Genomic DNA, 18,712 nt, shown 5'->3' on the forward strand with positions numbered 1-18,712 from the left:
GAGAGAATCATCCTACTGTTTTGTGCAACACCTTCCATGGCAGCATGTTGTAAGCCTGAGTTCTGAGCTCACTGAAGGGTGGGGAGGGCAGCAGAAACCTTGGGATGAGACCGGTCTGCAAGATCTGAGGGGTGGTATGGGGCAGAGGGTTTGGCACAGATAACCTCAGGAGTGGGGCCACTACAGCTCACAGGGAATGCACAGTGGTGTGTGTTGACCCCACTCTGTCTTCCAGCAGTATGCACTTACACATCTAGAGGTGCCACTTCCTTAGCTCATTCTCTGTGCAGAAGGGTAACTTGGCCCAAGCAGGTATATCAGAACTTAGTGCTCAGACTTGCCAAGCTCCCCAGCGCACGATGCCTGCTACAGTCTTTGTTTTATAGAATCCAGGCTGCTATGCTAGCACGCGAACTCAAAAAAATGTGTTATTTAACCATTGTAAACTCTGCCATGTACTTCATTTTTTTTTACTGTAGTAGAATCATAGATTCACAGAATGCCTCAAGTTGGAATAGACCCATAAGGATCATGAAGTCCAACTCCTGACCCTACACAGGACCACTCAAAAATTAGACTGTCTGAAAGCATTGTCCAGACATTTCTTGCACTCCAGCAAGTAGGATACTTGTTTCATGAAAAGTAGTTTATAATCAAAATATGCTAAAAAATATGTGAGAATTTTAGTGCTCACAGAAAAAAAATACCTTTCATCCCTAGAGAATGAAGTCTTTTGCCTCCAGAATTACAGCAGGGACATGAGAATTAATGATAGCTCAGATTTGTCTCTACCACCCTACCCACATGGTTAGCCTTGACTACAAGCTAGCCTTTCTGGGGTTGTAACTAGGTCAAGTCTAGGAAGAGTCAGGTTAAGTTCCTCCTTTTTCAGCACATCTCTGACCATATTGTTGCAGCAGTCTCTATTTTCCCAGGAACAGGACTAAGGTGAGAAAATAAATCTCAGAGAGCCAACTATCAAATGTCACTACGTTTTGATCACTCCTATGCTGGACACAGTATATTTGATCACTGTTGGGCATGTGCAAGACATGCTAGGCTTGCCTGCAGGCCATTTACTACATGGATAGAATTATCTGCATCAGTGGTTAGATAGAAATTTAAGAACAAATTGCCAGGATTTTACAACAACATATACAAGAATCTTTTAAATAGATACACAGTGGTCAGATTTTACGCATTAGATTCTTAAAAAAAAAAAACCACACACCACACACAGATATGTCAAGAGGGGAGGTTGATCCAGGTGAAGTTTGTCATGAAATAAATGCAGACAAACCAACAGCTGAGGAACACCGATAACAAAATCTGCACAACTATGAACTGTAAATCTCCAGGCTGGGTCTGCTTCAGTCCAGGACGGCAAATTACAAACACAGGGTTGTGAACAAAGGCCCCTGCCTGCATCTGTCATTTTTAAAGATAGCGCCCATGTGTGTTGGGTAGGGGAACAGAACTGACAGAGTGCACATCTGTTTTACTGGGGCCACCTGTACCATGGCCCTGGCAGGAGTTCTCCTGTCTTTGATTCGCTCCCATTATCTCTGCCGCAGCATCTTTGTGCAAAGGCAGAAACAACGAACGTAGGCAAAACCACTGCTGGCAGTCCTCAGAAGATCTTGCACTCGTTAATGGAGAAGAGTTTCCGCCTGTTCTGCCTCTTGGCTTGATTGACTGCTGTCCGCACAGCATACTCAAACACCTGCTGCACACCGCGGTTGCTGAGGGCTGAGCACTCCAAGTAGCCTTTGGCTCGCACATCCTGGGCGAGCCGCTTGCCGTCCATCGAGCTGATGCAGGAGGAGCGGTAGGGCCCCGATTCACGCTGGTCGGTCTGCGTGGCCACTACCAACACAGGGACGCGGGGCAGATGGTTGCGGATCTCGCCAATCCATTTGCTCCTCAGGTTCAGGAAGGAGTTGTGGTTTGCCACAGAGTAGCACATTAACACCACATCTGCCTGCTGGTAGGACAGGGGGCGAATGCCTTTGAAGGCATCGCTTCCAGATGTGTCCCAAAGGCCTAGGCTAATCTGTACGCCATCCATGAACACATCCACTCCAGTGTTCTCATACACAGTGGGTCTGTAGTTGTCTGGAAAAGTGTCAGAGATGAAACGTACCAAGAGAGATGTTTTTCCCACTGCAGAGTCTCCCACCAGCACACACTTGATAGAATCCAACATTTTGTTTAAGACCAGGGCCAAGAACACCGTCCCGGTGCAGCAGAAGCAGGATGCAGAGAGGTCTCAGGGGCTGTCTAGATAACTTCCATTTGGGGAGAAGCTGTTCCAAATGTCTTTACTTCTGAAGTCTTGATTCTACCACTTGAGTCTAAAATCCCCTTCTCTCCCACGCAGCTCTGCAGTGCTGTTGGATTTAATTCTTCAGTGAGTCAAATGATGTTTCTGAAAGAAGAAAAATAAAATGTCACATTTATAGCCTACAGAGAACAGTTTGTTCTTCATCAAGACAAACTTTTCTGGTCAAATTTTTGGACAGCCACAGGGAGTGCCCCTCACGGATGATGCTGAACCTTGCCATTCCCTCCCAGCTGGCGGTGTGTGCAACAGCCATTCACATAAATAACTTTCTTGCTGCTCCACAGGAACTAGCAATCTTATCACCTCTGCCATTCTGCACACAGACCAGCTTTTTTTTTTCCCTAATTGTCTAAAGAACTGATGAAATAATGTTCGCTTTGGCGTAGCTGTTCCTGACCTGCTTTCAGTGAGACATTTCCTGCCTCTGACTTTAACAAAGGCTGCCAAAATCCTGAATCCTTCTTAGTCAGTATAGATTCCTTTGAAAACATGCTCTTGTTCTCTAGAAGTAGTCACAAGAAAAAAAAAAATCACTTCATGAACTGATTAGACAGTTTAAGCTATTCTGTAATGAGCAGCAATGCCAAACTGCTTGTGACAACAAGGAAGTAAAGACTTCAGATGTGAATCTTGACTGGCACGAACCTGAACAGTTTTCAAAAGCAATGTAGGATTCGCAGCAAAAATACAAAAAGAGTTCCAAATGTTTCTTACAAATCAATTCCAACAAGCAAGAAGCACAAGCCAAAGAAAATCACACCAGTAATGCTGGCCTAGTCAGGCAATTTTATCAGAAGGGGATGCGGCTGCCCTAACATTTATTTAGTTTGTTGTAAAACTGAACTGAGAGTACTCATGCAATTGGTACAAATGGAATTGCTTTTGAGCTCCTGCCAGCATTCGGTCAAATTTTCTTATTTTGAAAGTATTCGTCTCTTTCCCACTGGCTACGTGCAAGATTCATCACTCACGTATGGCTGCATAAAAATGCTACAAAAGTCACCAACTGCAAAACCAAAAGAAAATTAGCTCTACAAACTAGTTAGAAACTGGTTAAAAATATCACTGGCTAATTTCCTGCATACGTTACAAATATAATGCATTTCTGACTCCTTCACATATGAAAAGAGAAGCCTCACCATGAGGTTACTCTTGCTCAGAAATGAACGATAGCCACAAAAAAATACATACTGGATATTACAGTAACACTTTCACTACACTAACTCCACCACCACCCCACATTTCTAGCACACTTAAAGCTTTGGCTTATCTCACAGAGGAAAAAAAAAACAAAGGAAAAGAAAAGCAGTAGGTGAGCCTAGAGGGAACATTTGTACAAGCATTGCCAACTGCTGCTGGCAACTCCCCTCCTTCCATTTTGCAACAAGGCATGCTCCTACCTCCTCACCTACCTTCTCTCATGCTGCCAGCATGCCTGCATTTCTCCCACCCAACACATCAGCTGGAGGAAGATGTGCCAGAGCTCAGATGGGGTGCGTTGCTTTATAACGGTGGCTATGGGGCAGGTTTGTGCTTCCCCGAGTGACGGGTGTCTGCAGGAGCCACTGCGACAGACGTCACTTCCTGGTCGGTGTGCTCACCATCACGGCCACTTCTAGGAAGTGAGATGGAGGCCGAGACACCGGCACTGCTGTCTGCTGGGAACTGAATGGGCTGCTCTGCCAGACCGAGCGCTGGTGGCAGCAGCTGGATGCTCAGCTTTAAGGCTTCGACAGGGATAACTTTACTGTTACTCCTTTGTTCCTCAAACAAGCACACAAGGGAATGAAACAAGATATTTGCAAAAGGTAACTATGAACATTCAAAAAGCCGGCCCAGGATACATGGTATAATTACTTAAGTGCATCACTGTCTTTCCTTCAGGGTATTCTACTTCAACATTGTGTCAGCAGTACAGTTTTAAAACACCACTGTTCATCACAAGCCAGTAGATCATGATTCAGACAAAAGTGCTCCCAGGAGAAATACAGCACGTACCAGGTCTTTTCCTCAGAACAAACATTTCCCTGATGTAAGAACTCTTAAACACCTTTAGCTTCACTACTTTGTGTATATTTGAATGTGGGGAAAAGTTAGAATGCCTAAGCACAACTTCTGCTATTCCACAAACACCAAAGCAGAGAAAGACGGAGAAAAGGACTGTTGAGGTATATAGATTAGTGATAACCAGGTCTAATTTTCTGGCAGCTTTACAAAGGAAATATACAAATGGTCAAAGCCCAGAAAAGGCTAGTCAACACACAGTAATAAAAGACGAAGTAGTCCACTGTGACAGTGCAGAGAATTTAAAGCAAAGAGAACCATAGAATATCCCAAGATGGAAGGGATCAGTAAGGATATAATTCACTGATAAATTGTACACAACCAGGCCCATGTTCTGGTCCCAAGGGCAAACTGGAGTCAGTCCTGATCTTGCATTTCTTTGCAGCCAGCTGAGTTCACATGCTATCGTGTATAGCAGGGACCATGTAAGTGCATATTGGAGAGGTGTGTTAAAGCTCTCGTGCAGCCTGTTATTGACCTGGCCTTAGGAGAGAAGTAATAATGTATTAAAATGGTTACATAAGCTCATCTCAATTAATGGAAAAACCTTTAGATGAAATATCAATAGAAAACAATGTCCTTTAAAGGACAGGCCAGTACAGGGCACCTCTACCCATCAATATGCAGACGGTTGTGTAAATATTTGCAGAAGATTTGGTTCTCTTCTCTAATACTATGTTACAGTCTTGGTCTGAGACTACACCATTTAAAATCTTGCCTTGCCTGCACAAAAGCTTGGAATCACACGTGGCTGAGTTTCAGTTGCTGAAGGATTTCTTCCCAACAATTTGTTTTCCTAATTTTACCAATTCTATCAAATCCATTTTGTATCTGGAATTCCAGATATAAACTTTTTTTTTTTTAAACACTATTTTGGCTGTATTTTCCCCCACTTGTAAAAACAACAAAATGCATTTACATAACATGGTGAAGGTTTTTATAATATTATTAAGCATAAGAATATGTATCTCATTCTGATGCAGTCATTACAAAAAGGGACTGAATCAAAGTTTATCAGCTCAATCAAACGGGATTTTCATTTATGCCAGGACAGTTTCTGGAGTCTTCTGTAAGCTCACTGTGAGTGTGGCTCAGTGTGGTGAAACATCTGTAGGGGATGGACAGTATCTTGTGATGGGAGGAAAGGGTTGGGAAGTCCTGATTTTAAACCCTACTTTGTATATTGATTGTGCAGCTTCACGTAGATATGGATTCAGAAGAGATTAGTTCATATGTAAACAAAACCATGTAGGCAAGACAACAGGCTTTTTAGACATTACCCTGATCTGGCAGTCACAAAATGCTTCAGAGATCTAAGGCAATTAACATGCTATTATTGTCCTTATCCGGTTCCTACCACAATTATACCTTACTGCAGTTCCTGTTGATATCAGGATAAGAGCAGGCTAATTTTTCAGCTTGAGCAGTGTGTACAGTAGCTCCTGAAGAGAAGTGATGCTGAGAGGAAGCAAAAATATTTGTACTAATAAAAAAAAAAAAGTTGAAAACCCCTGGAGAGACTTCCAGTTTCTATGCAATGCTTGGTTGCACATTGTCTTTGCCTGCATGCATTTCTCCTTAAGTCTCACCTCCAGCAGAGATGAGGTCTGCAAAGCAGTGTCTACAGCATATCTCCACCAGTTGGTTATAATCACAGCTCATTCCAGCTGTGCTGCAGATGCATAAAAACTGTCATCATGTCTCTTATTTAGAGAACCTCAAGGACAGAAAGGAGATGCGGAGACTACTGTCACTGACCAGACAGCACAGAGCTTTGTGCCTCCACCTCTATAAGTACACTGACTGGGGTCTAAGAGCACCTCCTGTGAGCAGAAGGAGAAAGAGGAGGAAGAAGAAAGTGAAGGAGGAGGACTGGCAGAAAATCAAGACAGGGTAGAGAAGCTACTGCCTGGTTAGGGGCAACGCCCAGAAGGTGCAGCAGGAAGATTGATGCCTCCCTGACACTGTGGATCCAGTCTGCATGACCCACTAGATCACCAGGTCACCAATGTCATGCCACCCTGTTTCCAGCTCCATGAGCAAATCATACCTGCTCTGTTCAAACACTGCTGCCACAGCATGGGGCTCCTGAAAACCTGTGCATTGACTGCAGTCTATCTGGAGATTGCCTCTGGTCTGCAAGCAAATGGCCCCTTGCCGCCAAGTCTTCTATCTCATAATCCTTAACCTGCTGCTCTAACATTTGCATTAGCTGCCTCCTGCTTTTTAATCCTATTTTAAGATTATTTTGATCTATCACACCAAGTAGCCCTGGTCTTGCTGGTCTAGGAAACTGCCTCCCTTTCTTTTCAGACAGTGTCACCATTGCAGACCGTCCTGCTATTCGGTGGTGGTACTGCTGCCACTAATGGGAATGGGCAAACAGGCTACACCTTTGCAAGGTGCTGCATCTTTTCCCCAAAATACTCCACCAAAAAAAATCTGAATTCACTTTCCAGCAAGCTATCACACGCTCCATCGTTATTTCCCAGCCCAAGAGCAAGATGGCAGATTACTGGCCAGCTGGTGCTTCAGCCCTCTGGTGCATTTATGACAATCTCTCAATGTCTTTTGCTACTTTAAAGAATTGTGAGGATGCCTGGAGGAGAGCTTTTATATAGATATTTTAGCCCTAAATACAATGATACCTGCAATGGCTTCCTAAAGTTGGAAGTGCAAGCAACACCAATAAACCCACATTTTTAAAGTCAAGATGTCTTGCATTCTCAAAAAAAAAAAAAATTTCCAGCATTAAATAAAATTGCAGTCATAACAACTTAGAAATTTTTCAATCGTTACCTTATTCACAAAACTGAAAATCTGTTCCTGTTTTACAATTTGAGCACTTCATTTTGAAAAAAAATGCAAAACTGAAATTAAAAAAAAAAAAACCAGCAGTTTATTAAATTTGTAGAAAACTGATGGAGTCTTCTCTAGGAACTTTTAAGAAAATTACTGTTGGATGAATACAATGCCTGAAAATTTAAACCTCAGTTGCTTTATTCGGCAGTTTTAACAATTGAAGGAAATAATTTATGATCAGATATTCAGTCATCTTGCTAACTTTATTATTAGTAAGTGAGCACAAGTAGTCAGATTTAAAATAAAAACCTCCTCATTTTGAGACTGGGAAGTCTTGCTATAAAACAGTTACAAATACAGTTCAGTGTTATTTGGAATGAGACAAGAGTCCCAATAAAGGGATGAAAGCTTTCCTCATAAGAGAATGTACATAGGTCACTCACTCTGAAATCATTGCCTCCTTCTTCTTTCCATGGAACCATGGAAAATGCAACAGATACAAAGAGTACAATAATACTATTAGACTGAGCAAATTCTCGGCTACAAGACACTATTTCTTAACACAGTCACCACCATTAGTCATGCATTTTCACCAGTGATGAACAGGAACCGATATTCCATGCTATAAAAATTGGTAACAGCGTAGGTGACCTACTGCTGCTAATGCTGAAACACACCAGCCACTGCCGCACTGTGTCACGTCCACTGTTTGGTCCCCACAAGTGTTCAGCATGCATCAGTGAATGTCAGTGGGTACCATTTTTTCCGCACGAAGGGAATTCAGTGACACACCTTTGCTTCATATGCAATTCCACGTCGGACACCATTTTGTCAGAGTGCCCCTCTGCTGCCATCTGTAGCAGAACATTGGTGGGAAGATCCAACCTCTACTGCCGTACCACCAACATCCACCTCTGTCATCGTGGGCCAAAATAATAAAATAGGAGGCACTGCCTTCAGAGCAGCCCTCATATATGTTTACACACATGCTTACACAGGTGTCTGATAGTACCATTATTTACATATCTAAGTACTGGATAATGACAAACCTGAAGATCTATTCAATTTTTTATAGACACTAAGAAATTCTTTTAGTTAACCAATTAAATAACAGAAATATTTATCTTCAAGAACACTTCATATGCAATTAATCACACTTTGATTCTGCTACTTATAAATTAAGCATGAACACAAATAATTAGAACCACTCTAAAAATTAGCAAAAAGATTTGTGTATTGATTCGAGAACTTAAATTCAATAGAAGTCAATTCTGCAGCAGTAAGTACCTGCTTCAAAATTCAAGCCATGAGTCTAAAGCCATTCTTTGTCCATGTTTATGGCAGAGTAAACTACAGACTTACGGTATTCGAATCCCTGGAGGACATTTTAAAAATGGACACATTTTCAGGATAAATTTTGCATCCTCTCCAAATACAACACGGGTAAGCCTGATGCAGGGGGTAAGGCCCTTCACAAAGGACTGGCCCATTTTCTGCTCTCAGCCTGGTCTAACAGCCTCCAAAGCCAGGAGCACATTGTGCCCAAAGTATTGCATGTGCCCCTGTACTTACCAAGCATTTCCCATTTCAAGATACAGGGTATGTCACTTTCTTTTCTCCACTCTTCTCTGCAACAACATTTCTTTCCCGCTCTTAAACACTGAAGAAAACCTTGAGTGTCAGCATAAACACAGCCTTAAATAGAACTAAATCACACTACTGTGCAAATGTCACACACGTACATGCTCAAGCACTGACATGCTCCAACCATCTGCCTGCCTACATCCCCTCACAGGCTCTGCCTCTGTACACATACACACATATAGCTGTATGTACCTTCACCACTGACTACACCGCAGAACTACTTTTGTGTCCAGATGGGGATACAGACACGCTTGCAGATGAGCACGGACGAAGCGCTATGCACTGACTACTGCATTACCAGACATCCCAAATGGCCCAATATCTGAATGGCTCCAGCCTTAAGGCAAAGCTCCACACAGCCCTAACTAGCTGCATCGCAGCCAAACCAAAGGTCTGGCGCTACAGGTGGTGCAGTATTTGATATTTGACTTCAATGAGAATACTCCGTGTGGAGAGTTATTCACAGGTGGAAAGGTTTGCAGCTTTGGGCCCCAAACCACTTCAAATTTTTCATGTCACATCCTCTTTTTAACACAGTTCACCTCTCTTGAAGTTTGAGGCAAATCAAAAGAATGCTCACAACATATTTTTGTAGACATTTTTACAGGTTTAATTCTTAAATTAAAAAAAGATTTTTTTTTTTAGTTTAAATGAGAAACACTCTTTTATTGCCAATCTCCAACAAAGACGTGCTCTCTTTCCAGCAAGCCTACCCCTCTCCCTGTTTCTGCCTGCATCATTTGACCCCCTGTAGGCACATGCATAACGTTCACCATCGTTAGAATGGTTAAAGAATCCATTTTTCTCTCACTCATACACAATTAATATCCTTTACTTTTCATATAAGAGTAATTTCTTGTAGAATAAAGCACTATCTGCTACCCGAATGCATGGAATATATGTGCACATATATGGAAAATAAATCAAAATAAGTCAGTATATTTTGAAAAGCATAAATACTGCAGTAATTAATCTATGCATATACATACAAAAATTTGACATCCACAAATATATGTATATATAGATATGTATGTAGACATTCACTGAAACTCATTCATTTGCAGATGATTGCTATTGACTGCTTTATGAAACATATTAAGATATTTCATCCTCATTTTAAAATCTACATGCAGCTTTTGCATCAAACAATGGATACGTTACTGAAATGACTTTTTTTTATTTAAATGGAATGGTCACGGTATTTACATTATTTCTATGTATAGGTGTGCACATGTGTTTGTATACACACAAGCAGCAATGAGCACTCAGCTAGATCTGCAATTGCAATAGCATAGGCATATGATTGATTATATAAGGAAATAAACACACATTCACACATGTTAAACAATTACTTCTCTACCATACACACAGCCATTGCAGTTTTAGTTACATCGTTATAACACATGACAGTAAGTTGTTATTAAGCAGATACGTGAATTTACATTAAATCCCCCAGATGTGCAGCATGGCGAAATGCTAGAACTAATGACCATGCACCCCACAAACACACCTGTGTTCCCAGAGAAGAGGGCTCTCTCTCGGGCCTGTGCCAAGCCCACAGCTGCAGAGGGCTGCCTGCAGTGTGGTTTGGCTCTGACCTGGGCAGCATCACACTCCTGCCCTGTGCTTGCACAGCACCCAACCTTCTTGACCACATCCCTTAAAAACACTACCAAGTGATCAACATTAACAACATAGCTAGCAGCTAATACAGAACAATACAGCTGACGTAATGCCCTTCTCAGCATTGAAAAAAATTGAGAAATACTCATTCTACTGCTTCTAACCTCCATGGATCCCTCATAAGATCACCAAGGTTACTGTTAGATGTCTATATGGGTGTAACTTTGCTCTGTGTTTATGAAATCTCTATCACAATAAACAGGCTCTCATCCTGCATCTTCTCCTCTAAACCTGGGTGGTTCTCCATGTTCATTAAATTAAGCATTTACCAAAGTTTGATTTCAGTGAGAGTTAAAGGTGAAGAAGAAAAACATTAGAACAGGATTATCACATTTGACAGAAGATTATTTTTGCATATTTTGTGATAAGAATAAAAAAGATGTTGAATCTATACAAGTTTTGAGCAGCAAATTATAACTTGTCATTTGATGTAACAATGCAGAATAATGACTTCTTGCTAAGATGCGTAGCGGTTGGCTTTATTTTTTGCTTCAGGAAGAATGTCCCAGATCACTCACTGCATCTCACGGTTCTGTTTGCTCTGTTTACTCTGTCTACTCTGTCTGATGAATGTAAACCATGAGTAAAAGCCAGAGCAAAGCCAGAGTAAGTAAGCAACAACAATTTGATTGGTTATTAATTTTATAACACTGAGAAACTGGCTGACAATTTTAGGTTTTCTCCTTAGAATGGCCAGTAAGGAATAAGGATTTTCTTGCCTCGGCATTTATTCAACTATTTAAAGTCTTTACCTAGATTTCACCCAGAGGGAATCAGCCAAACATCAAAATTCATTTTGAAATGATGTGTACGCCGATTAAAATGTATGCACAGATGTAAAAAGGGCTGACTCAGAAGCAATGTCAGTCACTGTGCAAGTAGAAAGTGCAGTACAAAACATACAGTTATCACAACCTTTTCCACTTCTGTTGATTTAAGATCTTGTTTTATAATTAAAAAAAGGCCTTGGCATCCATAGTCTAGCCCACAGCTCAGTATTCCTGCCCTGCACCATGCACAATAGTAAAATCAGATTATATGTTACAGGTAGAAATTGTTGTTTTAGTGGGGTTTTGTTTTGCTACATAGCCTCCCCAAAATTCCTTAATTGCAGTAACTGAATTAAACTCAATAAATGAGTAAGCTCCCTTCACTTTTCCACAAATCCAATACTTAAATCTCATGTCACTTTTATATAAGATAATAAAATGTAACATTGCAGACAGCAGCGAGTCACATGGAATAGGTTAAGAGGAGAAAAGGCTCTGCTCTACCACCAGAAATAATATTTAAATCCTTCTTGCTTATTCTTCAGTTCAGTACGTTGAGAAGCCGCTTCAGATAGTGAAAGCTGACATTTGTTTGGTTTAAAGATCATGCAAATCCCCATGCTATGGTAAACCTTACTGAAGAGTTTCTCTTTTTCAGTGGGAAGCATAGAAAATGACACGCTACATTTTTCCTTGATTTTTGCATACTTTGCGTAAGAATGATCACACAAAAAAAGAGAGATTTTAGGAGAGCTACATTTGAACGTTATGCAAACATTTTCTGTGCTTTATTTTTGAATCGTGGGAGACTTGATTTAAACTCAGACATTTTACACATCAATTCCTCCAGAATTAAAATTCTACTTGAAATAGACATGAAATTTAAAACTAGCACTTCGACTAATGAGGATGAAAGAAATTACATAAGGGATTTTTAAGACATATGTTTTATAATAATTTTCTCACAAAAATATGTAAGCACACCAAGGAGCCTAATGGATGATCAAGCGTATCGCTAATTCAGTAAATGAATTCTAGAGAATTCGCCAGTTTTTAAGCACAGTTACTCAGTTTAAGAAAGCATGTTACAAATAAACTGTACGTCCCCTGGCTCTCCTGGCACATCTTTCAGCAAATAAGGAGAGCTGGATGGAAAGATTTTGTATTTCAATGACAGCTTGCACAACAGAATCAAACCAGCTAAACCACACAGCGGTCTTGTTCTCACACAGGAGAAACAGCATTATCTGTAGTTTGACTTAAACTAGGATAACCTTCAAAAGCAAGTGCTCGGTACTCATGAGGAGAAGAGGTATCACCAGCTGGTCAAACACCCCCAATCAGGCTGACTGTATCAGTTCTTGAGACTGCTATTCCATGCTCATGTGCAACAAATGGCACAGTACGCAGTGCTCAACCACAGCCCTTCATGCTGACTTCTGCTGGGCAAGGTGTTCGTACCCTTTCCGGCACACGTTGGGTCTTTCCTACGTGATATGTCACTGCAGCCCTTTGGGGAAACCCCCGAGCCATAGCAGATGAACCTGTGGTTTACAGCAAATTCCTAGAGCTGATAATTTCATCCAATAGATGCCAGCATGCCCGGTCAACCCCACACTCACCGGTAAGAAATTTGCACTTTGTAGCATCCGAGAGAAAGGACCAAATACAATTCCTTGCGCAAATGTTGGTTCTTCCTGCAATGGGAGAAATATCAGCACACAGCTACGCTCCCAGCTGTCCTTCAGCCAGCCTCCAGCACCACCTCCAGAGCTGCAGCAACCATTACTCCACACTCTTCTAGCACCCGTTCATCTTACATCCAATACATCAAGGCTGCCTACTAGTGAATTCCACTTCTCATGCCCACTGCTGCGTTGCAGAGGTTGTTCTGCCTCCCCATGCTTCTCCTTTGGGAAGGTTTGGAAGCTTTGAAGCTTTGGGAAGGTGAGGAATGTTTTCCTCATTTCTCTACTGAGATCAGAAATGAAGCACAATATAATTCTGCTAAACAGATTATGAAACCATGTTTAATTTTGTGGAGAAGTGTTGCAGAGAAGACCACAGATTATGTTGTTACATTGCTTTGCAGTATTTCTTATATTTGTGTTATCCTGCGCAGGATTTGTGTATTGCTTTAATAGTGGGCTTGAGACAGCAGCAGCCAACTTCCATTCTAGACTACCACCACTCGGGTTATCCCAAGACTGTGCAGCTGTTAGCACTTTGTGTCATGGAAACAGTCAAAAACAGCTGTATTACTAAAAATCACACACCACTGGCCAGGGTGAGAACCTAATTTGGAAGTGATGCCACACTGTGCAGAGTGATGCCTGAAACTCAAGACTGTGAAACAGACAAGTCTCATGGTTATTCATTTCATTTCTTCCCAAACAAAGCTCAAAAGAATTATAAAAAAATACTGTGATTTTTTTCAGTGTATAAGCACTGCCAAATTGAATTAATCATTTGAACAACGCAGTCAATAATACCTGCCCGTTCCTTAATTAAAACTGTAGACTCACAGGGCCAACATTTTACAAAGAAAATGGAAGCATTCAATTTAGGGGGATGTTCTTCAGTGAAAATCCTTTTTATTTACAGCTCTTAACCCAGCTGCTGCTATGCATCAGAATGGCACAGAAATAACAAGAACAGGAACAGCAGACACTCATCCCTCTGCCTCAATGTCCTCCTAATGGGTTATGAGAAATAACATGGAGGAGAGGCCACAAGTACTTCCGCTGATGCTGTACAGGATGGGCCAGTGGCTCAGCCTACAAGTCTGTCACCACAAACTCTGCTCATTTCCTGCGAGCTCTGAGTACACTGCAAAGTGCCCACTTACACTGCTGAGGATCTGTATGGTTTGCTCCTAGCTGTGCAAGAGATTGCCTCCTGATACCACCGGCAGCTGTGTTCGGGTGATGCAGCTTTAGTGCCAACCGCTGCCATTGGGTCCATGCAGCAGGCAAATGGCTTCTGTTTCATCCTCAAACTGAGGCACAATCTGTTAAATCTCTGCATGCAATCGTTTGCTTGTGAAAGCAGGTTACCAGGTGGGAAAAGTATCTTCAGTAACTTTCTATAAGTGAGGCCCCAGTATAAAACCATATTCATGGTTTTATTGTGCTGCACGATATAGGGACCGTTCTCTGACACAGCTGGCTGTGGGGGGACCAATCCTTTTCTACAGGCCCATCTTACACTGCTTTGGAACAGCAATGTTTCCTTAACATGGGATTAAGGGTCAATGGACTACAAATTTAGGTCTTGTTGTATCTCAGAGTCAAGCCCATTTTTTCTGTTTTAATTCTTCACTCCAAACCTTAGACAGCAAGCAGAGCTTAATTATAAAAACACATTTTCTGTAAATACAAAGCTACAGCTTTTCTTGGTTTCTGACATCTAATCTAGTGCTTATATACCTGGGCATCACACCCCACCAAGGCCCAGTCCCTCAGTGCAACAGCAAGCAAGCAAATGCAGAGGTTTTTTTGCCCAGCAGAAGCTGACAAAGGCCCAGACATGGTATCCTCATCAGGTCTGTGCCCACCTTTACCTGTGTGATACCTCTTCAGACCTGCATTTGAAAACTGATATTTATATCTAAAGTCAAGCGAATATATTCATATTTTCTCTATTCAAATATTTGGATGCACCCATTGATCAAAATGGCATATTTTAGAAGATGCATGGTGCAATGCAAAATCCCACCATGTTCTGACAGCAGAACAGAAAGGCAAGCACTGACACCAAACAAACGCTGGTAGATGTGATAACAACCAGCTAAACTCACTTATCCTACCTTCCCCCACAACTGTTTTCTTCAAGGTAAATCCTGTGTTCAAGCCGTCCTTCTGCAGATGCCACAGCTCCTGTCCCATTCACAGGTGGAAGCTCAGCTGAAAGAAGCAGCCAAGTCTGAGGCCAGGTTCAGAATCCACATAGGGACCTGTGCCAGAGGGTTGATGCTGGCTCTGTATGGTCCCTCTTCATTCACCTGTGAGCAGGACATAGAAATGTGTGCACAGATTGCACACAAGTACACACTGCTGTCAAAAGTAATCCCACAGGGCACAGCCAGCTCAGAGGCAGCCAAAAAACAGCTGTGGGGGGAGATGAACACAGGCAGCTATGCCTGCAGCCATGCAGGCAGCAGCACAGCCCTTCTTCAATTTCTGCACCCAGTGGGCCAGCTGCTGGGGAGCCAGAGCCAGTGATGAAGATCTCAGCAAATTAAATCTACTTCCAATCTCACTTCAGTCCTAAGAATCTAGATTTCACCTTTCTCAGGTTCTCACTGATGATACTTTCATCTAAATTTGCTCTGAAACTTTTAAGACAAGGCAGAATGTTTTCCTCATCACCACAGCATACTCCACAACTAAGGAAGAGAGACATATCTGGAGATAAAGATGCCCATTGCTCCTGGCTTCATGCTCCTTACAGCAGCAGTGGTGTCTGGATCAGACCTACTATTTCCAAAATAATTCACATTTTCTGTTTTTCCATACATTAGTTAGCACTTCAAACAGTGGTATGGCATGGCCCATCATGCCAGTTTTCCTCATTTATACAGGGTCTTTTTGTGCTGAAATAGGAACAAACTCAGCAACAAACAGAAATCCCAATGATAGATGGGGTGGGATGAGACCGGCACTTAACAGAGTATCACGGTGCTGGAGACAAAACAGATGGTATAAAGTAGAACCAATCACATATATCCATATCACAAGTTTATTAATAAAGTACATTCAAAGATATTGAATTTGATCCAGAATCCAAATTCTAGTTATGACATTCAGAAGAAAGAGAAAGAACTTACCAGAGGCAGGAAGCAGAGTGCGGCTGTTAAAATAGACGTTACGGAAGTCAGCTACTGGGAGCAAGGGCAGAGAGAAAATGAAGAGCGGAGAGCTGTGCTCTTCGGTTTTCAGATGGACTTCTTTTCTTAGCAGGTTCAAAAAAACTATATTACAAAGATAGAAGGGGGAAAAAAGCAAGCGGTAAGCAGGGACCGCTGCACATACAGGCCACATTAGCCAGGGCTGGGCCAGCAGAGAGCGGTCCAAGATGTGCTGTGACGAGGAGCAGCGCAGGGGTGAGGGTACGTCAGCTTCCTGGTGAGCTCCTCGGTGCCTGTGTGGGTTTGGTTGCGGGCTGATGTGTGAGCATCCCGCTGCTGGGGGTTGGGGCAGCACAGCTGTGGCCTGCAGCACACTTGCTCTTTGCAGGCTGCTGCTCCCAGGGCTGCTCGAGGTGAGGCACAGTACAGCCTAGCAAGCAGTGTTCATCTAGCTGACCCTCTGCAAGCTGAGGGCAGGCACTTTCAGAGCTTTGCCTGAATTCAGTGAGGATTGCCCCATATCGTACATCAGAACAAGTGCACTGACCAGCAGCAGCGAGGGATTGCAGGCACCGAGAAACCTGCCCAGCACAGGCAGCAGCTCAAGCAGGCCAGGCTCTCATGGCATCTAGCATTCCTGCCACAGCACTCCAAGGAGAGTTTCAGGATTTCCAGTGCCTGGCCCACAGTCCATAGTGCAGAAGCCATGAGCATTTCCCACTCCCAAGTTCCCTACATACTCTTTCCTGCCTCAACCCGTGTGTGCAATGATCCCCCTGTCCTTGCTGTCTTTCCCACAGACACAGCATCTGGCTACAGCGAGCAAGAGGTGGCACAGGACACTACATGGATGCCCCTGAGCCAAATGTGAGGAGCCCTAACCCTGCCCAGAGTGGAGATCAGCTGCTCCTCAGCCACACACAGCAGCAGATCACCTGGCAACCTTAAGACCAGACTCTGAGACAGAACCTGAGACCATCCCAGAAAATATTCTTGGCCCATTTTAGGAACAGTCACTCCTGACCATGTCTTGCCACATTGCAGGAATAAGTGCCAGATCCAGGACTAAAGCCACGCATTTTATGTTCACTACAGGATGGGAATGCTCTGATAAAGAGAGTCAGCAGATTTCTCCACAACAGCTTTATCCTCGTATAACGCATTCCCACATAAAGTTATACTGCTTCCAAGAATGATTAAAAAAGTAATAAAAACTTGGAAAAAAACTATGAGATAAAGCAGAAAGGAAAAAAAAAAATCATTTACGCACAGATGAAACACAGCTTGTGCCTGTATAATCAGTGAACATAAAGATGCTATAATTATGAAATAAACAAGAGAGTTTGGCAAAGCAGACTATAATAACAAAAAAGGAGAACAGATAAAAGGTTACCTGCATCCTGGGCTCACTGCAAAACTCCAGAGAGGTCTCCAGAAGAGATCCTTTCCCACTGGCAGTCAGCTCTTAAATGGCTCTAGGAGAGGTGCAGCCAGGCTCCACCCTTCCGGCAGCACAGGTGAATTGCCTTCACCTGTGCTTCCAGGGCTGACTCATTGCTCACCTCAGGTGATCAATCAGAGGTTCAGGCCGTGATTCAGCAGTTCCCATACAGTGCCAAAAATATAAATAGCTGCTAAACTAACATTACCTATGTAGAAACACTGTAGAAGTGCTGATACAAGGCTTGCAGAGCAGTACTGCACAGTTAGGCTGGGGAATCAGTTTGTTGCTTTTCCCCGTGTAAAGAAACGAATTCAGTTAATTATCACTAGGGATGAAGACAAGTAAAGGCAGCTCGCAGAAGGTGGTTTTGAATAGTCTTTTCCTAAAAATACTAACTTTCTTTTGAGATTTTGGATAAGGAGCTTCAACACCTTATGAGAAAACTTGCATTGCTTGCTTCTCACACTGAACACCTGTTCTTCCATTTTTCACTAGGTTTAGGTTACCCAACACCAGAACATGCAATCAGGCAAAAAGTTTCCATTGCAATCATGATAAAGAAAGTCAGACACCCAAACATTCTGAGATGTTTCCACTAGAATGCTGTGGCTCAGAAGTAGAGAAATAGCTACCATTTGCAAATAATATTGATAGTAGTGCCCTAGGTGATCATCACTCATTTTAGGTCTGCTACAGATAGCAGCTGCTCAAAAAAATCAACTTTTTTTTTCTGCTTTGTACTGCAGACTAATCCAGATGTGAGGCCATCTGGGTAAGCAGCTTGCATATTAGATAAAGAGCTCATCCATCTGTAAAATACTTCATAAACAGCATTTGAATTGAGTGAGCTCTGTAAAAAAAAACCAAGGATGTACGATGAATGTGATCTAATGTCTCAGTTTCCACCATGTTCTTCCATTGTGCTTCCGGGAGCATCTTGACCCAATAATTTCCTAAATACATGTGAATATCATAGAGGGATTTTTTAGTGCTTCTGTTCTTCGTGGAGTTTTTGAATAAAAATTGGAGAGTTTTCATAGCGATGCACATGTTTCACATAGCCTTGTTCTATGACTTGACTTTCTAGTGACCAGGAATACTGCACATCACCT

At 42.3% G+C, this 18,712-nt stretch overlaps 1 protein-coding gene across 7 annotated transcripts; it reads right to left on the reverse strand.

The window, feature by feature from the left end:
- Positions 1 to 1,217: 1,217 nt before the first annotated feature.
- Positions 1,218 to 17,585, reverse strand: RHOH (ras homolog family member H). 7 transcript variants are annotated; one of them, XR_006179130.1, is made up of 5 exons: positions 17,550 to 17,584; positions 16,136 to 16,279; positions 15,116 to 15,310; positions 12,930 to 13,004; positions 12,159 to 12,817 (listed from the first exon to the last, which is right to left on the reverse strand). XR_006179130.1 is itself a non-coding variant. In XM_042872229.1 (3 exons), the coding sequence occupies exon 3, from the start codon at positions 2,204 to 2,206 to the stop codon at positions 1,631 to 1,633; it is 576 nt and encodes a 191-aa protein (XP_042728163.1). In that variant the 5' UTR covers positions 2,207 to 2,428; positions 16,136 to 16,279; positions 17,550 to 17,584; the 3' UTR covers positions 1,218 to 1,630. The 7 variants fall into 7 exon arrangements, 2 of the variants coding, with proteins under 2 accessions (XP_042728163.1, XP_042728162.1); XR_006179127.1 differs by having other exon boundaries at positions 12,159 to 12,851; XR_006179129.1 differs by lacking the exon at positions 16,136 to 16,279 and having other exon boundaries at positions 12,159 to 12,851; positions 15,116 to 15,212.
- Positions 17,586 to 18,712: the final 1,127 nt, after the last annotated feature.

Source organism: Lagopus leucura, unplaced genomic scaffold (assembly GCF_019238085.1).
Source record: "Lagopus leucura isolate 7727_CA_CO unplaced genomic scaffold, USGS_WTPT01 Super-Scaffold_100004, whole genome shotgun sequence".
Taxonomy (NCBI): domain Eukaryota; kingdom Metazoa; phylum Chordata; class Aves; order Galliformes; family Phasianidae; genus Lagopus; species Lagopus leucura.